Source organism: Dermacentor andersoni, chromosome 8 (assembly GCF_023375885.2).
Source record: "Dermacentor andersoni chromosome 8, qqDerAnde1_hic_scaffold, whole genome shotgun sequence".
Taxonomy (NCBI): domain Eukaryota; kingdom Metazoa; phylum Arthropoda; class Arachnida; order Ixodida; family Ixodidae; genus Dermacentor; species Dermacentor andersoni.
Window position 1 is genome coordinate 146,047,133 of NC_092821.1, and position 18,778 is coordinate 146,065,910.

Here is an 18,778-nt window from a genome sequence, read left to right on the forward strand (position 1 = left end):
CTTAATTGCGTTTGTTGCATTTGAGAGAGAAAGTTAAATTAAGGTGACTGTTGGAAGCTAAATTTCGATTTAGGGCCTGAATCTTTAAAGCGAAGCTTTATATATGTTTAGACGAAACGAAAATCTGTCTCTCCGCCCCTGTGTACGGGAAAACTATCACAATCAGCGATAGCTCGAGCGTCGTCGTCTTCTTCCACAGTGGCTCGCTCCGTTGCCGCTCGTCATTCCGGCGTGGAATTTCATTTCTCTGCTGTCCTAGTCTTGGGGAGGGCGCGTTAACGGGGAACGAGCCATTGCTTAAGGGGGTATGAGTAACTGATTGTCTTACGTGAGACGGACAGATTCAATTCTGCAGCAATTTAATTTTGAAGAATCGCGCAAGCGGCATTGTCGGGTGGATGCCGCTAAATTCGCCACAGAGCACACTCGACACATCGAACGCAAGCGACAACGGCGGACTGCGGGCATACCGTCACTGACGTCGTTCTCTCCATCGCAGCCGAACGTGTGCGTAACCTCTTCAAGAAACACAAAGACGTGACCGATAATTGACAAAGATTTTAATGCACCGTCGGGATTAAGCCAGTGATAAAACACCCGGGCCGCACGTTTCAGCTTCGCTGGTTAACCATCTGCGCGGAGTGCTTGGGCGGTGCTTTTGTTCAAATAAAATTTAAAAAAAATTTGTAGGTTTTAAAAAGAAACTAGAGCCACGAAGTTTACAAATTCGTAGCTCTGCACCTAGAACATATATCAAAGTTCTGTGAACTGCACCCATCGGAGCATCCAAAGCGAACAAACTTGACATGTCAATATATGTATAAATATACGAGAATCTGTTACATTGTTTACAAGGGTTTTGCAAAAGTTCTAATCACAAGGTGGTGGTCTTCTTGAAACCCATGCATGATATACCAATGTTGTCCGCTTCCAATGTACTATCAAGTGCCATTTACAGATACGTGATATCGTCTTTCAGTACTGAGTTAGAGTTGTAAACTTAATAGCTTCGTTTTTTTTTGAAATCCGCGCTTTTACCAATATTTATTTAAAAGTTCGCGACATAAATAAAAATATTCGCAACCAACAGCCACTAGACTAAACTTTTTCTTTTAAATGCGACAAACCTAATCAAATTTGGTGCTGCGGAGAAAAACGATTTCTCCTTTCCCAGGTATTCATACAGATGGGCCCGGAGCTTAAGCTTCCTCTTATCTCTGATGCCCTTTATGTTAATTTATGTTAGTTTTATGCTAATTTATTACTCTCAAGGCGTCGCGCACCTGAAACTACATTTACCAGAGAACGAGCGGAATGACAAGTTTCTGAGACCCGTGGCCACCGCCCACCGCTTGTGAACAAAACGTAGTCCGTCGCGTACGCCAGTAATGCGTCATTTGACACAATCTTATACCTCCACGAACGTAGCTTCCGCAACGTCGCCTGCTAAGTATAAACAGGAGCATAGACCCTTTCCATCCGCGATGTGGCAGCAACGCGTTCGTAATCCCAGATAACTTCAGGTCAGCCATTTTTGACAGTCCAGTTAGCCAAGACAAAATAAGTGTTTTGTAGCATAGTATACTGCAGGCACATATTCTTGATCTTTTCAGATATAAAGAGCGCGCACCGTGCGTCGAAATCATGTACGGGATTATTTTTTGTTGTTGTTGCAGTTAACAATACAATTCCCTTGTCGAACACTCGAACTCCAAAACAAAAAAAAAAAAAAAAAAACCTGAGGCCAGCTGGAAGTTCTTCTATAGTAGTAGGCTATTGTACGTGTTCTTGCGGAGAGCTTGACCGGAATTCTTCCGGGAACTATGTGTGCGTGAAAAAGTGACCGACACTTTCAATTTACGGAACCATGTATCAGCTTTGCTTCCACGCACGCGTTCTTACCGAACCGTCCATGTTAACCTGGCAGCTTGCACAGCTTTTGTCCAGATATTTTTCGATTGGTCATGTTGTTCACCAATCCTGAGCAATAGCGGTAAAGCCTTTTGATCGTGCTGCGTGCCTTTAAAGCTAACGCATGTAAACAGAAATCGCAAATATGTGCGCCGGCGTTCACCATCTCATGTACTTATCCAACGTAGCGCTGGAAGCTGCGTGTCGGCGGCGTGGTGCCGGCGATGGCAGGTTTGCGTTAGCTTGCCATTGTAGTTCTATAGGATCTAGGCACCATATCAGGGTGTATATCAGGGTGTAGACCCTTTACGCGGAGTAGCTTGCTCTAGAGGAACGAGGTGGCGCTTCCGGTGGCACGCTGCACCATGCCCTGAAGCGAAAGCGCACGAATGCGAAACCATTACCCCTATACTGCCCGTGCGGTCAGCTGCCGAAAATGCAATTGGCTGATTGCACACGCGGTGTGCTCCATTCGCGCTGCAAAATGTGGAACGGCAGACGTGTGCAGCATATGGGTGCAACAATAGCGACGGGCGCATTAAGGAATGGAATGACTCCGTGTGGCCAAGTTCTCGGACCACTGGTACGCGAGACTGCCCGATGTTTCCGGTCCTTCGGGATGCGACGGTTTTCCGCCAAGCGTTGTATTCGCTAACCTCCAAAGAAAGGACATCAATTCCGGAAAGTCGGCATGAGTGAGTATACCACTCGTCACACAGCGGCAAATTGAGCAGCGCCTCTTCCCGGCATAGTAAGTCACTCGCACGATATGCAGACGCATTCATCCCAACTCAAACTTACGCCCACTTTATCGCCCACGTACAAGAACAGACGAATAGGCGCACTCTTGCATGAATGCGCCGAGGCATAAGTGACTGACTACACCGACAACATACGAACGTTCGAAGCTGTACGTTTCGTGATGATCCAGAGTAAGCGAATGACGCGCTCATTCCTCCTCTCTGGTTTGCGCAAGCCGGCGCCACGCTACTTGAATGTCTTGCCGTCGCATGCTGCAGAATAATTTGGAGATGCTTTTAGCACGTTCTCCGTGATATTTAGGCAATGTCAGTTCATACAAGGTCGTCAAAGGATCACTGTGTAGCCTTCCGGTGCAACGGTGTAACTATACAGTATACGCGGGAATTCTCTTGGCCGCCAAAATATGCTTCGTGCGTCATCGGCTGTGGTGTATGTATACGTGCGATCAACTATTTTGTGTTGTATCGGCTTTCGACTTGACGAAGAGGGCCGGCCCCTGTGAATCACCCAGCGAAAATGGGAAAATCTTCTCAAACTCTGATCGCTTGGCATGGAAACTGAAACACGTGAGTGCTCGTGTGCGGCCAAACCAATGCAACCACCCCAGAAACATCTAAGCGCCAATCGGTAAACATTTCAGTCAGACACCGGATTTGTGCTCGCGCATTTCAAGTTTAGTAGACTTAGAATCGCCATGGTACGTCTCCATTAGCCTCCTGCAGGTATGAGGCCGATGGCATTGCTCAACACAGCCATCATTGCGGTTGGTGTACCAGCATGATACACATAAGCTTTGTCATATCATAAGAAGCCAACAAACACTGACACCAAGGACAACATAGCGGAAATTACTTGTGCTTAATAAATGAAATAAAGAAACGCTAAATTAATGGAAATGAAAGTGGATGAAAAAACAACTTGCCGCAGGTGGGGAATGATCCCACAACCTTCATATTTCGCGCGCGATGCTCTACCAATTGAGCTACCGCGGCGCCGTTTCCCCATCCACTTTCTTGGGTATTTATGTTTCCTAGCAGAACCCTGGGAGTGTTAGCCAGCGCCACCACTCACAGACCTTGGCGGCGGACGTGGAACGTCCTTTCTGCCGCAGGCGTCACGAGAACGTGATCTTTTTTGGGTGAAGGCGACTGGTCAATAAACCCACACATGCTACCTGAAGCCATCAATGTTGCCGGATTCGAGACCCTCGTTATGTAATAAACGAGAAGAAAATTGTTCAAATTTTTGCCCGATTTTTATTAGACGACATAATTATTACACATAAGCTTCGTGGAATTCGGCATTTCTTTTTTTTTTTTTTTTTTGCCCTGTAAAGCATTGTTATCCAAAGGGGATCGCATGAAAAGAATCCGACGGCTATTTGTGAGGACACAATTTCCGTAAGGGGGAATTGGAAGGCGGAATTGTTTGCAAGAGCAACTTGCAGTCAATCCTGACTCTGGGCTTATTACCAGTGAAGGCTCTCGAACTAATGGAAACAAAGAGCACTGACGAAGAAAAAAAAAAAAAGCTTTGGGGAGACGGCCCCACGAATATCGGCCCTCCAATTTCACTTTTTTTTGTTTTCGCTAACTAGGGTATGCGAGCTGGAGCTACTGTAAAATGTGGAAAGCTTTATTGAGGGCCGGATACGAATGGATGATCTTATTCAAAATGAGAAATAAACATGTCAAGCAAGCAAGGAGCACTACAACGAGTATAATTGCTGTAAAAAAAACATCACGCACCGTGAAATGATTCGACAGTGTTAACCGTTACTACAACGCAATCGGCCGTAACTTCAAAAAAAAAAAAAAAAAAGAATGGAGCGCCAAGTGCGGTGCTGTTGTCCTCGAAGAGCATTCGTATAGATGCATCCTACCAGTAACACTTGCTGAATCCCGTGACGTCACGGTGCAGGCAAACTACTTGCGGCCTCAGCGGCTCGGGAAGAAAAAGAAAATGTTGCAAATCGGGAAGGCACAAAGTACATGCGCAGTGTAGTTTTAAAGCCTTTAAGGCTCCGGTGGCAGGAAAAGAAAATGGCGGTCGCATTCCATGCCTGTGCCTCGCACAGCTGGACACAGCACACATACGACGAACTGGCTTACCCATTAATGCCACCTACACCATATACCTCAACAGATGCGATGCATCAATGTCTCTGTTCTTTGCCGAATTACGCAGTGAAACAACGAACGTTTAATAAATATCTTAACTGCAATAAATACAAGTCCTCAAAAGCATTAATAACGCGAACAGCTTTCTAGCAGCGTTTGGCTTTACGCTTACATTGACATAGCCAACGCTTCCTTAAAACTTTATTTTTTATGCGGGCGGGGGGAAGGAGGAAAGGAAGGGAGAGACGGTGCTTGTGCTTTTCATCCTAAGATAGTGACGTAATATGCATGTGATCGTGTAGTTGACTACCACACCGTTAGGTGTCCCTGTAATGTGCTGCGTGGTGAGGCGGGGGGGAATGCTCTGATTCAGTCTCTCAAGTGTTTTCACTCATACCGCTCGTCAATTTTGAATCGCTGAGCACGTGCAAAGGGTATAAGCACGACGTTATCAAGGAAGGGGGGGGGGGCGATCACTGCTCACCTGGACAGGGGAACGCCCTGCGATTCAACGCGGTCGTCTTCCTCCCGGAGAGGCTCCATGTGGCTCAAGTCCCACATGCTCTCGCTGGAGCCGAGAGGTCGGAGGCCCAGGACAGAGTTTGGCTGCGGTTGGTGGGAGATAAGAAGCTCATTTACCACATAAGTATTTACCACACAAGAGGTGCCGATGGCAGGACAAAAGCTGCGTAACGGCTGCTTGACTATAGGCAGCAATACGGCAACATAGCCATTACACATACGTGGCAAGGAAAAAAGAAAGTAATACCGCAAAAGCAGAAATGTCACAACTTTGTATGGGTAAACGCACTTTTCGAGTGATCGAAAAATGTTTATATTCACAAAAGCATTTGCAGTAATGCGTCTTTAGATACATGACGTATGCTTTCATAAGGTAGCTTGAATCTGTTCAGTGTTGAGAGAAAACAGTGGGAGAGTGTTATCCATTTTCTTCATTATTTGCTACATTCCAATTTCAACCTTAGCTAATTTCTCCAATGCACTCCTTGATTTCATTGTCTATTAACTTTTTATGATTGCACTGTTTACGAGAGATGATATCGTAGAACATGCTTACCCGGTAAGGATTCACGTTCAAGTGTTTCATGACGGAGTCTCGACCCGTGCTCAGGTCATGAATTTCTTGCTGGTAGATGCGATACAGTTCGTTCAGTTCCCTGGTGGCTTGGGCTGTTGGAAGTCGACGACAAGAGAAACAGTCGAGATAATGATAGTCTGAACCGCTAAACACAACACAGTTTACGGAATTCACGGAGTATAGCAGCACGCCGGAGGGCTAGACGCACGAGGCAGCATTGGTAGCGCTATCCTGCGATGCTGACGGCTACTAGAGCCCACAGAAGTACAAAATGCGATGACCGTGCTCTACCTATTTGCTGAGTGAGTTGTAACAATCGCTTTGACAATGTGTTTTGTGAATATTTTTTAGTTTCCGCGAAAACAGTGATGCGGCATAAAAACGTTCCCATGACTTTGTTTCAGTGAGGGAAAACTCACAAGGCAGCGCTACGAGTAGTACCTTTGCCCTATAGATAGCTTGGGCTGCGGTATTCCTCAAACTGCAACGGCTGTAAAATTTATTACGTGTTGTGCGAACGCAACCAGTCCAGCGATACCTCGGTCAAGGCAACGGAAGCGAAACTAGAAGCTGGTATGTTTATTTTCCTTTTGTTCTGAAGGCGCAGGAAACGACTGCAAGAGCCGAAAACACACCACGGCCACCACACTTCGGACACCACCTGTACTGTATATTGGTGGCTTGGGCTGTTGGAAATCGCCGACAAAAGAGACAGGTCAGAGGATGATATGCAGATTTATCCGGCCCGTAAGCGTGTCGCACTCTATGAGATGTCGGAGAGGCAGGCGTGTGGATGGATGGATGTTATGAGCGTCCCCTTTGGAACGGGGCGGTGGGTTGCGCCACCAAGCTTGTCTTACATTTATTCTGCTTAATGTCCTAGCTAGGTAAAAAAAAAGAAAAAAAGAGAGAAACCCACGATGAATTCCCATAACCAAATTTTCTGATTCCCTATTGTGAATTTTGTTTTTGTACGTCTCCGTCACCTGCCGTGGTTGCTCAGTGGCTATGGTGTTGGGCTGCTGAGCACGAGGTCGCGGGATCGTATCCCGGCCACGGCGGCCGCATTTCGATGGGGGCGAAAACACCCGTGTAATTAGATTTAGGTGCACGTTAAAGAACCCCAGGTGGTCGAAATTTCCGAAGTCCTCTACAACGGCGTGCCTCATAATCAGAAAGCGGTTTTGGCACGTAAAACCCCATAATTTAATTACGTCTCCGTTTTTTTGTCGTTTCCCTACTTTTCTTCCACCAATCCTCCAATCGCCTCTTACTAATTCCTATTGCGGACGTGTTTACTTTTCCACTGCTCTCGCTGAACCCAATGGCTTCAAGGAGGCCAGTGGCGCCTAAATCGACCGCTGGGTAGATGTGTTCACATTCTAATAAAACATGCTCCATAGTTTCCCTAGCTTTACCGCAGCAAACACATGCTTCTTCTTATATCTCGCTTTATAGGTGCGTGTTCTAAGGCATTCCGATCTCGCTTAGAAAAGTAATGAGCTTCCCTTTGAGTTATCATGAACTTTCTTTCCTGGCAAGCAACACTGGTAGCGCCATCTTCGGCCCTGACGTAAACAAGAACACACACAAGTAGAGTTACAGTGACCGTGCTCCACCTAGTGGCTGCTGCAAGGCGTATGCAGCAATAACTGTTAGCATAAACGGTGGATTTGTGTTTGTTTTACCCTTTTTTGAGAGTACAATGCTGACGCACCCCAAAGACGTTTCCAGTGCGATACTCTTGAAGTGAACGTCAGAAGAGGCACGGCCGCAGCCACATACGTCCCTGCTGTGTTACTGCATTCCTTAAACTGAACTACCCGCACACTGTCTGACGTGTAAGACAGTTTAAACTAGGACTCCAGAGAAGCGCTTTAGATTCTTTAAGTCGCAAAAGCAAGGGAAAGTAAGATTTCGAGGCAGTTTTGACAGCCAGAAACTCACCATTTCTCGCTTTCCGGCGTCGCATTCCGGAAGACAGTTCTGTCCGACAGAGAAGAAAGGGGAAAAAAAGACGAGACGTGCTCTCTTGGGCAATGTATTCATGTTTTGAGGCAGCAGCAACAACAACAACGTCACAAGGATGCTTGCTCCGGCGTTGAAGAGTTTACAGCACTTTGAACAAAAAATGTTTAGTTAGCTTTATAATAGACCCTTTTCCTAATTCAGTCTGGCAACACTGACACAGGAGGCTCCCCGTGCTGTCACTCTATTACTCTATGGGTTGTCCGCCATTAGTTGGTCTGTGCGAGCGGTGCGGTGTGTTCGCTGGTCGCTAGGTTGACGCACAGCAGCAGCATGTCGTGGTCCAAGAGCCTCGCTGTCATACCGAAAAGCCTTGATATAGGCAAAATAGAGGCGTATCGCACGTCGAGAAGCGTCGGGAACCGCACTGCACTGCGCAGCCATAAGTTTGTCGCAGAAAGCTACGTCCAATGCTCGACGATTGAAACACGTTCATTCACAACGCAGTAAGTATCCTCGCTATCATTTTCTTTTCGCTTGCTTGCTAGCGTTTTTGTTGTTAAACGATACAACGACCGTTCATAAGGCACACAGGCTGATTCACATGCGTTTGCGAAGTGATATGTTGCCGTGCAGAAGGATAACGTGTCGCCCGATATGACAGCTGTAATGACTGCGTTTATGCTGGCGCCAGCAGAAGTTAACTTGTCCTTCTTACTTCGATGCAGTGATTCCACGCTCGTGCGCGTACGTGCCAAGTGCTTCAGGAGCCAAAAGAAGACTTCAACACCATATGCCGTGACCGCCCTGCTGACGCACGATGGTTTTGTGAAAGAGTGTACATGCGAGTGCGCTGCTAGAGAGAACGGCACATGTCACCATGTCATGGGACTGTTGAAAGTCCTTGTGCTACTTATTGATAACGGGTATGCAGAGGCTCCGCCGGAAATGTCATGTACGGAACTGCCACAAATCTGGAGGAGGCCCCGGGGGCACAAAATACCGGCTTCTAGCGTCGACGAAATTGACTGGAGAGCCGCACGGCCAGACGGTCTTTCTTACCCGCTCCAATCGCGTCTTTATGAAGCGAGGAAAAGACCGAGGAGCGTAGAAGATGTTCAGAAAGCTGCGAGGCAGTTCGCAAGAGAGATGGCTGCACATACTGCGAGTCCACTTTTGGATCACTGGCAGTCTGCAACACTAAAGAAAGCAGACAGTTTGTTTGGCGAGACGTGTGAAGGCAGCCTCTTGTGGAGTCAGAAACCACTTGTACCACATGACTTCACCACCTATTTATGCCCAGAAATTCAGGTTGGGTTGACTACAGAGTTGACACCCATGCAGCCAGCATTTTTTCCAGAACCCTTAAACACTGTTGTGTCGTGCGTGGGCCTGCCACCAATGCAGCAGGCTGTAATCGAGGCAAGCACATACATGCATGTAGCATGCCGGCATTTAGCATGGAATAAAGCACAGGAAACACGAGAACCTTGTGCACATCTTTCGCTTCTTTATGTCTTCGACCTATGTAGCATACTCTTGCTACGTGCTGCATAACTTGTGTTAACTAACCCACTTCGTCACGTTTATAACGCTTTTGCTTATTAGCAACCAAACATAATATTTACAAAGTTATGTTGACTGTGGTTACGTCTTCCTGTGCGTTAGCTCTAACATGTGCTGCAACCTTACACGGAGGCTTTTGTGTGCTGTCTGTTGATGAAGCTCACCAGGTTGAACAGACCTCTTGCAAGCAGAGCCTATTCATAGCATGCATGTAGCATGGAATGAAGCCAGAAAATGCAATAACATTGTGCACGACTTCCAAGTAGTGCCCGTGTGTTTTTCAACGTGTGCTCTTGCTACTTACTATATACATTACTTATGCTAACTAACCTACATTTTCATAACACTATTTCTTCTGCTTAGCAACCGAACAGTTTTATTAGTTTACAAAACTATGCTGACTCTGTTATGTCCGCTTTCAGTGTGTTAACTCTAACATGTGCTGCACCCTTATATGCAGGCTCTCATGCTGTCCGTTGATGAAGCTCGCCAGCTTGAGCAGACCTCTCGCCAGCAGAGCCAAAGTGCGACATGGAAAGCTGCTCGCAAAAAGCGCTTGACTGCTTCGAATTTTGGTGTTGCTGTTACACGTGAGAATTGGACAGAGAAAGGCCTGCAGAACCTTACCACAGACCGAGATCTGTCCAGAGTAAGGGCCATCCAGTAAGTACGGGTCCAAAAACATTTTATTGGCCAAGTTAGTTCATAACAAAGTGAAAACTATAGCACAAGAAGACAAAGTGTACAGGCGAGGCACTTCCTTGTTTACATCTGCTATGGATAATCTTGCTTCCAGTGAATCACGGTGGCTACAGGTGACTGGCACTAATGAATGTACAGGTACAATGTTATTAACAGATTACACATGTGCACCTGTTGTCACACATTGATCGAAAACCTTGGAAATGGGAGTAGCTTTGCACACTATATTGTCAATCAAGCTTTTAGTCGTGGGTACAGGTTGGCCTTTAATAAATATCATTTTATTAACCTGTGCTCCTCAACATCGTTACAATATTAGCATATGTATACATACCGTATGTACTGCCTAACGTGGATTGTATCACAGAATGCAAGTAAAAGACAGAACTTGCATCATGGTATTTCTGTTTCAGGTACGGAGTTTCAAGCGAAGCCATGGCTGTTCAGAGATATGAAACAACCCTCCGAACCTTCCAGCACAGTATTCAGACTTTCCACTGCGGCCTTATAGTGGATCCCACGTGCCCATGGCTCGGTGCATCGCCTGATCGTGTGGTGTGGGACCCAGAGGAACCGAATCCTCATGGTATTGTCGAAGTTAAGTGCCCATATTCAATGAAAGACTTGAAAATACCAAGCACTCATGGCTCGTGCCTTGTGAAAGACAGCTACGGCACATACAGGCTAAACCGCACCCACTATTACTATTATCAGGTTCTTGGGCAGATGGCCCTTTCAGGGCTTACTTGGGCTGATTTTGTCATGTATGCTCCACAATTTCTAGTTGTCGAAAGAATTCGATTCAGTGAAAGTGAATGGCAGAAATGCAAAAATAGGTTGGACAGCTTTTACTTTTCTACACTTCTGCCGTACTTGGCAAAAATATGCAGTACGAACAATGGATGTTGAATTCGAGAGATTACAAAATGAATGAGCATTTATGTATTTATTAATAAAGTTGTGATACTATTGACAATGCCTTGTATCCTTTTCTTGAAACGAGTATTGAAGCCATGTGGTCATTGCTTTGGCCATGCTAGCTTGGCAGTCACTGCGAAGGTTATGTAGTACTGAACTGACACCTTCCACATTACTGCAGAAAGATTGTTGCTGCTGCAGATCCTAAGTTGCTATTAAAGGACTTTGAAGATTGCTTAAGAATGCACACAATGCCCAAATTTCATTAATGATTGGTGCAATTGACAGTGGGATGGGCCTGTCAAAAATATGAAATGCCTTAATACGTTGAATGCGCCGCTCGACATGTATTCTGAGACTTGCAATTTCCTCTGTTTGTCTAACTTCTTCTTCAGTAAGGTGCTGTCTCCGAAGGAAAGGGGGAATGTTCAACGCAACTCCTTTTGCACTGAGCAGGTCCTGTATCTTAAAGCCCTTGTCGGCCATTACCGAGTCGCCAGGCTCAAACTCGAGTTTTAAAAACCCGCTTTTTTCAACGAGCTCTTTGTCTGACACCGACCCTGTAAATAATTTTGACAGAAACGTGATCGTTCCATCAGGCGAAATGACAACCAAACCCTTCATTGTATTAGTTGACTTGTAGGTTGAGTAGGTTGCCGACTGAAGGACCAGAGAGCTTGGAACTTCGCATCTCACTTCTGTCGCGTCGATAATGGCTCTTGTTGATGGGTATCGCTCTTTAAAAATGGCTGGCATGGCCTTGTCAACCTTGTCTCTGCTCAGCCAAAGGTCCATCTGGCCAACCTGCAAATAAATAAAGCTGATCCATGTGGTACATATTCTGGATACTGTAGCAATGGACACCCTGAACCTGTAGGCAAGGTCCCTTTCGAAAAGCCCAAGGCGCAACCTGACGAGAACAAGAAAAAGCTGGTCCTTAGCCGTCAGCATGTGCGGCCTCCCTGCATTACTTGATGAACTTGAATAGCTCCTAGACCATACTTTTATATTTTCCGCACTCTCACCGGGGTTTATCAAACGGAAGAAGCACATGAATGATTCAAAGTTTGAAAGTCCAGTGTAGAAACTAATGTCCTCAGGGCTGTCCTTGAAGCATTCGACAGAAAATTGCCTGCTTTTATGCCGATCAAGCTTTTTGTTTTCCATATTGAGTATTTCATACTCTCTTAGAGCTTTATAAAGCACATCTTTTGCTGACTTCACCTCTTTCGTTCTAATTTCCAAGTCGCTCTGCAGTTGTTGTATACGCACTTCAAGCAGAGAGAGCTGCGTCTCGAGCTCAGGCACTCGCTCTGCATTTGCTTTCGCAGACCTCACCTCTTCGGTCCTACCTTCTAGGTCGCTTTCCAGTTGGTGTATGCGCATTTGGAGCAGAGAAAGCTGCTTCTCGAGCTCCAACAATCTAACTGCACATGCACAATCACACACTTCGTGGTCTCGGACGTGGGTCGCACTGGCCGGCTTTGAAACACTTGCACACTCTGTGGCGTCCATAGTTTCAACAGCTGTTGAAGAATCCCGCGACGCGGCGACATCACTACTAGGAGAAAGCGGTGGTTGTGACGCAAACCCGGAGCTGCTAGCCTGGCCGACGGCGGAAAGCAGTTTCATTTTCGCGACACACTGTTGTCGTTGTTTCGGTTTTTTTCTTGCTGGTGGCTTGGGTTTTCCAAAGGCAAACACGCTCGGCACGGCGTCAACCCGGAGATAACGCCGATCGCCGACTACATTCGGCAAGTAGCTGTCGGTGGTGAAGTGATTCGAGCACACCTTTGTGTGCTTCGTCACGACAAAAAGCTTTCCTTCATCGCGCTTAATAGCTACAATCCATTTCTTCTTCAGATGCGGATCCCTCGGAAAACAGAAGAACGACACCTGGAAGACGATAAAAGCGACGTAAGGCGCGCGCATGAGACGCAACAAACAGTAAACGAAATGTATACACACGCATACTTGCCTTCGAGCCATTGTCGTCCAGAACTCCTCGCTGGTTGCAAAGCGGCACGCAGCAATGCACAGGCATGTTACCGAATGCCGAGGAGAACCGGATTCAACGGAAATTCGTCGGGCAGGCAGATGAAGACTTCGGCGCTCAGTATAGTTTAGCTTGCCGGTCCGCTTCGTCAGTGCGCGGAGACGCCTACTTCGCCCAACTAATGGCGCCGATCTCATAGTCGCTGTCGTTCTCAATAGGTGGCGCTGAATTCCGAAACCGCCGTATTCTTAGTCATGTTCTATTCTTTTGAGTCTTTCCGAATGATCTCGGTTGTTCTCTAGGATTTACTAATCGCTGATTCCATCCGCGTCTTGGCCAATCCACTATAGTGGGTGTGAGCCAGTGACAGAGGGCGGACAAACAAACAAACAAACAAACAAACAAACAAACAAACAAACAAACAAACAAACAAACAAACAAACAAACTACTAAACGAGAGGCTCGCGATTTGTATCATGTTAAAACATGCACGACGTAGTGGTTGGAATAAGGGAGGAGCAAGTGCGTACGGTGCCGAGTAGCAACAACTGGACGCCATCAGACAGGGAGGAGTTCTCGTCCGCACCTGATGTCGTTTTGTTGTTTATAATAGGCACGCTCGAAGCATAATACCACAACAACTAGCGTAATCTGTCATCGTTCAAATGGTGGCTTTGAGAGGAACGTTTAACTCGAGGTCAAATGTGATTTCCGTATTCATATACTTGTAAAAGGCAAACAAAAATATTCTCTCACGAGACAACCGATGCACCGATATGAATAAAATGTGTTTCACTTGAGAAATAAATAAAAATTCCAGTGACTACACAGCAAGCGTAGCTTTAGAGCGATAGCTCTACTACTCCAGGTGCAAACGCCTCGTTACGTATACTTGCTCTTCAAGGTCGGCCAAGGTGAAACTGGGACTTAGCCTGCCACTACCAGCGGCTGCTGCGCTCACCGCGTGGGCGCCCATATCTTGAACGCGACCTGCAACGTGGACAAAGTGCGCCGAGTGCTGCTAGTTTCGTATATGCGCTGTGCTGTCGACACTTGGTTTCGCGTTGAAGCGAGACGCAGCGTGAAGGTCAATTCGCTCGCTGCTGCTGCCGCGCCGAGCAGTGTCTGTGTGCTGCCTTGTGGTGCGATTGTAGATGCGGTAGTTGCTGGCGGCGCCGAGAAGCCTTTGTGTCCTTTCCCAAAGCAAGCAAAACCGTGATATCGCTCGACAAACTTGGCTCCGCCGCATTCAAGCACAGAATTTTTTTTGTACATAAAGCCGGGAATTTCTTATATTTACCTCCGTAAACCAACAAAAAAATGAAGTGCAACGCTTACAAATCCGTAATTCTATATCAGCAGCAAATATAACAGTTCTGTATACTGCCTCGGTGACAGCGTCTAAAGCGGCCAAATTACATGTTTCTTTTTTTTCTTTTTTGTAATTTTCTCTCTTTTTTGTACCTATTACAATTAATGTGAACTTTCTTATGCTACTTTCTTATGAATCTGTGCAACCTTGATGTACGCCTCCCCTTATGTAATGCCTTCGGGCCCTTAAGGTTGAATAAATGAAATGAAATGAAATTCGATATATGAATTTACAATAAATCTGGAGTTGTTGCAATGTCTAGGAGAGTTTAGCAAAACTGCATACTAATTACTGGTACATTCCAGGGTATTGTATAATACACCAGTCTTGTTCGTTTTATATGTATTGCTAGACACAGTTTAGCGCATTGTGATATTGTTTTTTATTGATAAGTTGGAGTCGTAAACTTGACCGCTGGGTTATTTTCAAAATTTTCAAATTTTCAATGTTTTTTATAAAAATATTGAGTGCATAAACAAAAAAAAAAACATTTCGTTGTTAGACTTCCTCTATTGAATACAACAAACCTGATCAAATTTGGTGCAGTCATTGTGAGAAAAACGATTGCTCCCTTTCCCTGTGTCTAATATCTGTCCCTGAGCTAAAGGTTCCTCTCAGTGAAGAGAAAGAAGGAGAGTTCGGGCGAGGAGAGCGCGTCTCTAGCTGGCTATTCCTCAGTGGGGTACGGGATAGAGACAGGGAAAAGGAGAGGCAGATAGCAGGTGGTAATGCAATGGTACATTCAGCTACATTTGTACACATCACACTTGTAATAATATTGTACTGATTAGGTAGGGAGCCTTTGAGGGGTCGACTAGATGAGCATATGAGTTCAGCAAATGGATTGCTTTTGCATATGCGTTGACAGTTCGGATACAATTACCCTAGACCACGGTGTAAGATTTAGACTCTCTAGGTGAGGACACTTGCGGGGCGCAATCGGCCAGATAAAGTAGGAACGACGCGCGTCCAGCAGCCCGATGACGGCAGCGCTGACGGTGACGGCAGTGACATCCGCACGTATGTATATATATATATATATATATATATATATATATATATATATATATATTACCTGCCCTCTCCTTTTTTTTCTTTCCTTAAACCCCTTGCCCTGCACAGGATAGCAAACCATACGTGCGTCTGGTTGACATTCCTACATTTCCTTCCTTCCTTTTCCTCCTCCTCCTCCTCCTATCGGCGGCGCGACGCAACTTCAAGACAGAAAAGGCTTCATTGGTTGCATCTCCCGTTGGCATAGCAACCGGCGGCGCCTCGCGGGAAATCCCAAGTGACTGAGTGACGCGGGAAGGTAGGTCACGCGGTGAGGGGAGAGCGTGGGCGAGAGGGCATCGCCTAGGCAGAGCATGATACGGTGACGCGACGCGAGTTGCAAAATCAAGCGTCTTTCCTTTCTTTAGATCACCATCGTCATGCAGACGCTGTTCTCTGGTTGCTTGTGTTATCCGCTTATGCTGCTTCTCCGTGCAAGCTTCCGGAGCCTGCGCTCGAACTGAAATTGAGCCGTCCCGCCGATACGTATCCCCTGACGTCAGCGGGCGGCCGATGGACGCGCGTCGTCGCGACCTCATCCGGTCGATCGCATCTCGCATGCAAGCCGACAAGTGTCCCCATCACGCAAAGAGCGCATATACCGGGTGCTTCAGAGAACACTTTCAAAAGAAAAATGTTTAAAAATTGCCTGCAGCAGATAGCACAGTTCGAGTCCATGAGCTGGTCCACTTGAAGAGACCGCCATTAATTTTGTGGACAAAAAATTTGAATGCATAATCGACTAATTAACAAAAATTCACTAATTAGAATTTTCACGAATTACCTTGTGGCACATATTGCAATTTACAGATTATATCCGAGGAGTTCGCAAGGCGGATACGCTTGGAACGAATTCTTAGGATGACACCCGTCTTGATATATTAATTTCTACAACTTTGCGGAGAAATGCATTGTCGTTCCGGTTACTTTTGTGCTTCAATGCATAAAACGTCGTTTTGTTAAGAAAGCAAGCGAAACGACAGTGTATTCTTACGGCAAGGTTGACGGCGCATATCTCGTGAGCGGTGTCGTCCACACAATTATTTTCAAGTCGATATGGCTTGCAGTCTCACCCGTTAGAATTCGTAAATTGCAATATGTGCCATGAGGTAATTAGTTAAAAACTTAATTACGTAACTTTTTCAATTAATCAATTATACATTTCAATTTGTCATGCAAGTAATGTAGGCCTCTTCGAGTAGACCAGCTCATGGACTGGAATTGCGCCATCTGCCACAGGTAATCTTTAAAGTTGTTTGAGTGTTCGCTGAGACACCCTCTATATCTTACGCCGTGGCCTAGACACAGAAAAAGTTAAACTCCACTTAGACTGTAAGTGCGCTACCTCTTGTAAAAACAGGAGATGTTCACACTCATAGGCAGTTGGTACTCCTTGCTTTAAAGTCCAAGCTACCAGGGATGGATGTTTTCGTGTCTGAGTTGGCCATAATCTGACACTGATCGCAAGATTAGGTAGATGCATCCGATTAGGAAATTTGGAGGCATAGGATTGTCTCAAGTGACACAATACAAGAGTAAGTGGAGATTGCTGGGAAAGGCCTTCGACTGCTGTGGGCATAACTTATACCAAGGAGGAAGGAAAAAGTTAGGTGACAGCATTACGTCACCCAGCCAGCCTTGGCAAGCAAAAGCTCCGCGAAGCCAGCCATTCGCTCCTCAGAGGCGGCGCAACACGTGACCTCTTGCTTTGAGATCACGCAGCAAGAATCGAGATTTGCTGAGACGTTTGGTTCCCAGTAGCTACGCCAGTAGTTTTTTTTTCTTTTCGGTGCACGCTTGTTCGGCTGACCTGCCGTGGCTCTGCCTGCAGAGCGGGCACACTAAAACCAACCGCGCACTTTGACGTGCGATCACGTGTTGGGCCGACAGGTGTGGCTTCAATCGCGTTGCGCGATGCTCTTTCCTAAATTTTTCCTTCCTCCATGACCTATGCTGACGATGATAATGACAATAACGTCCCTCATAGGCGACGACAACGTGAACATGGCAAACACCGAATCTGAAATGCACTTTTCACAGCTACCCTGAGACCAGAGGTGACCACCACCACCACCACCACCACCACCACCACCATCATCATAATCATCATCATCATCATCATTTCCAAACACACAGGACCCTTTCAGCTGCAATTACCTCACAAAAATTTGCTAATACAGCCTACGGAAAGTATAGATGCTTTCCCTTTAGGTCTACGGTTCACGCGTTTCTGTCCTGTGCGATTCACTCAGCCAGCACGCGTGCAAGCTATGAAACGTGAAGAATAAGGGGAAAAAAAGAAACGTACCGTCAATGAGCACCTTCTGCTTGCCGATGATCTCGTCGCACAGCAACCGCTGGCGGTCGTACCGCACTATCATCAGGTCCCGCTGCCTCAACTCGTGCTCCCTGATCAGTTGGTCGGTCTGCATCTCGATCTCTGATGGACAGCTCCGGTCAAGGAGAATGAGGTATTCACGGCCTGCTATAGCTTATTCACGAAAAAGGTCAAAAAAGGAGCTATCCCGCATACTTAGGAAACACGTTAAGTCCACGGACAGTGAAGCCAGTAAAAGGTAAAGAAAAATTCGCCAGCTTTCTTTCTTTTTCTAGTGTACAGGAAATGTACACAGTACTGTTGACCCGGATACTTCATTATGTTTATTCAGCCACCGCTTTTCACCGGCTCAGAAATGTCTGCACGTATCAGAAGTTTCTCGAATGTTACACTTTCCCTCACAATATCCCACACATTTACGCGTAAATGTCAGAGATATCCTTGCTCATCAACGCAGAGTTTGCAGGAAATACCCGCCGCCTCTGCCACACCTTAGCGGGGAAGAGGCCGGCGATTGGCGCAAAATACTGACCGGGGTATCCCCCCCATCTAACAATCCCAAGCGCCCACGTATCCCACTCACTATGGGGCCGATTGACCGTGGTGCACTAAGCGCCCTTATAGGTCAAATAGCAATAACGCATTGGTGCAGTGGAAGGCACAGCTCGCCCGTACAGACTTGGCGGGACAACAAAAGTTGCCTAATTAGCCAGGTCAGGCAGGCGGCAGAGGCCAGTGGCGCCCTGGAGTGAGGGGTTCCGACCATCCCTCCTTAATATTGTTTCCTGTAAAATAATATATATATATATATATATATATATATATATATATATATATATATATATATATATATATATATATATATATATATATATATATATATATAACAAGCCAACGAACAAAGACACTAAGGAAATTACTCTTGTTGTCCTTGGCGTCTTTGTTCATTGGCTTATTATGCTATGGTTAATAA

The 18,778-nt window shown here is 46.1% G+C and overlaps 3 protein-coding genes across 5 annotated transcripts in view; 1 reads left to right on the forward strand and 2 right to left on the reverse strand.

The window, feature by feature from the left end:
- LOC126528952 (kinesin-like protein KIF19) overlaps positions 1-18,778 on the reverse strand; it is a 170,688-nt gene that overhangs the window by 28,070 nt on the left and 123,840 nt on the right. Inside the window, exons 16-19 of the mRNA XM_055069498.2 lie at positions 17,776-17,907; positions 7,840-7,878; positions 5,872-5,984; positions 5,278-5,399 (exon numbers count right to left, since the gene is read on the reverse strand). Coding sequence (XP_054925473.2) covers positions 5,278-5,399; positions 5,872-5,984; positions 7,840-7,878; positions 17,776-17,907 — 406 coding nt within the window. The remainder of the gene's footprint in view (positions 1-5,277; positions 5,400-5,871; positions 5,985-7,839; positions 7,879-17,775; positions 17,908-18,778) is intronic.
- On the forward strand, positions 8,112-11,104 carry LOC140219896 (uncharacterized). The gene is made up of 2 exons (XM_072290014.1): positions 8,112-10,089; positions 10,542-11,104. The coding sequence occupies exons 1-2, from the start codon at positions 9,881-9,883 to the stop codon at positions 11,035-11,037; spliced, it is 705 nt and encodes a 234-aa protein (XP_072146115.1). The 5' UTR covers positions 8,112-9,880; the 3' UTR covers positions 11,038-11,104.
- Positions 11,060-13,162, reverse strand: LOC129384934 (uncharacterized). 3 transcript variants are annotated; one of them, XM_055070611.2, is made up of 3 exons: positions 13,025-13,162; positions 12,385-12,942; positions 11,060-11,850 (listed from the first exon to the last, which is right to left on the reverse strand). In XM_055070611.2, the coding sequence occupies exons 1-3, from the start codon at positions 13,088-13,090 to the stop codon at positions 11,251-11,253; spliced, it is 1,224 nt and encodes a 407-aa protein (XP_054926586.2). In that variant the 5' UTR covers positions 13,091-13,162; the 3' UTR covers positions 11,060-11,250. The 3 variants fall into 3 exon arrangements, with proteins under 3 accessions (XP_054926586.2, XP_054926585.2, XP_054926584.2); XM_055070610.2 differs by having other exon boundaries at positions 12,319-12,942; XM_055070609.2 differs by having other exon boundaries at positions 11,060-12,942.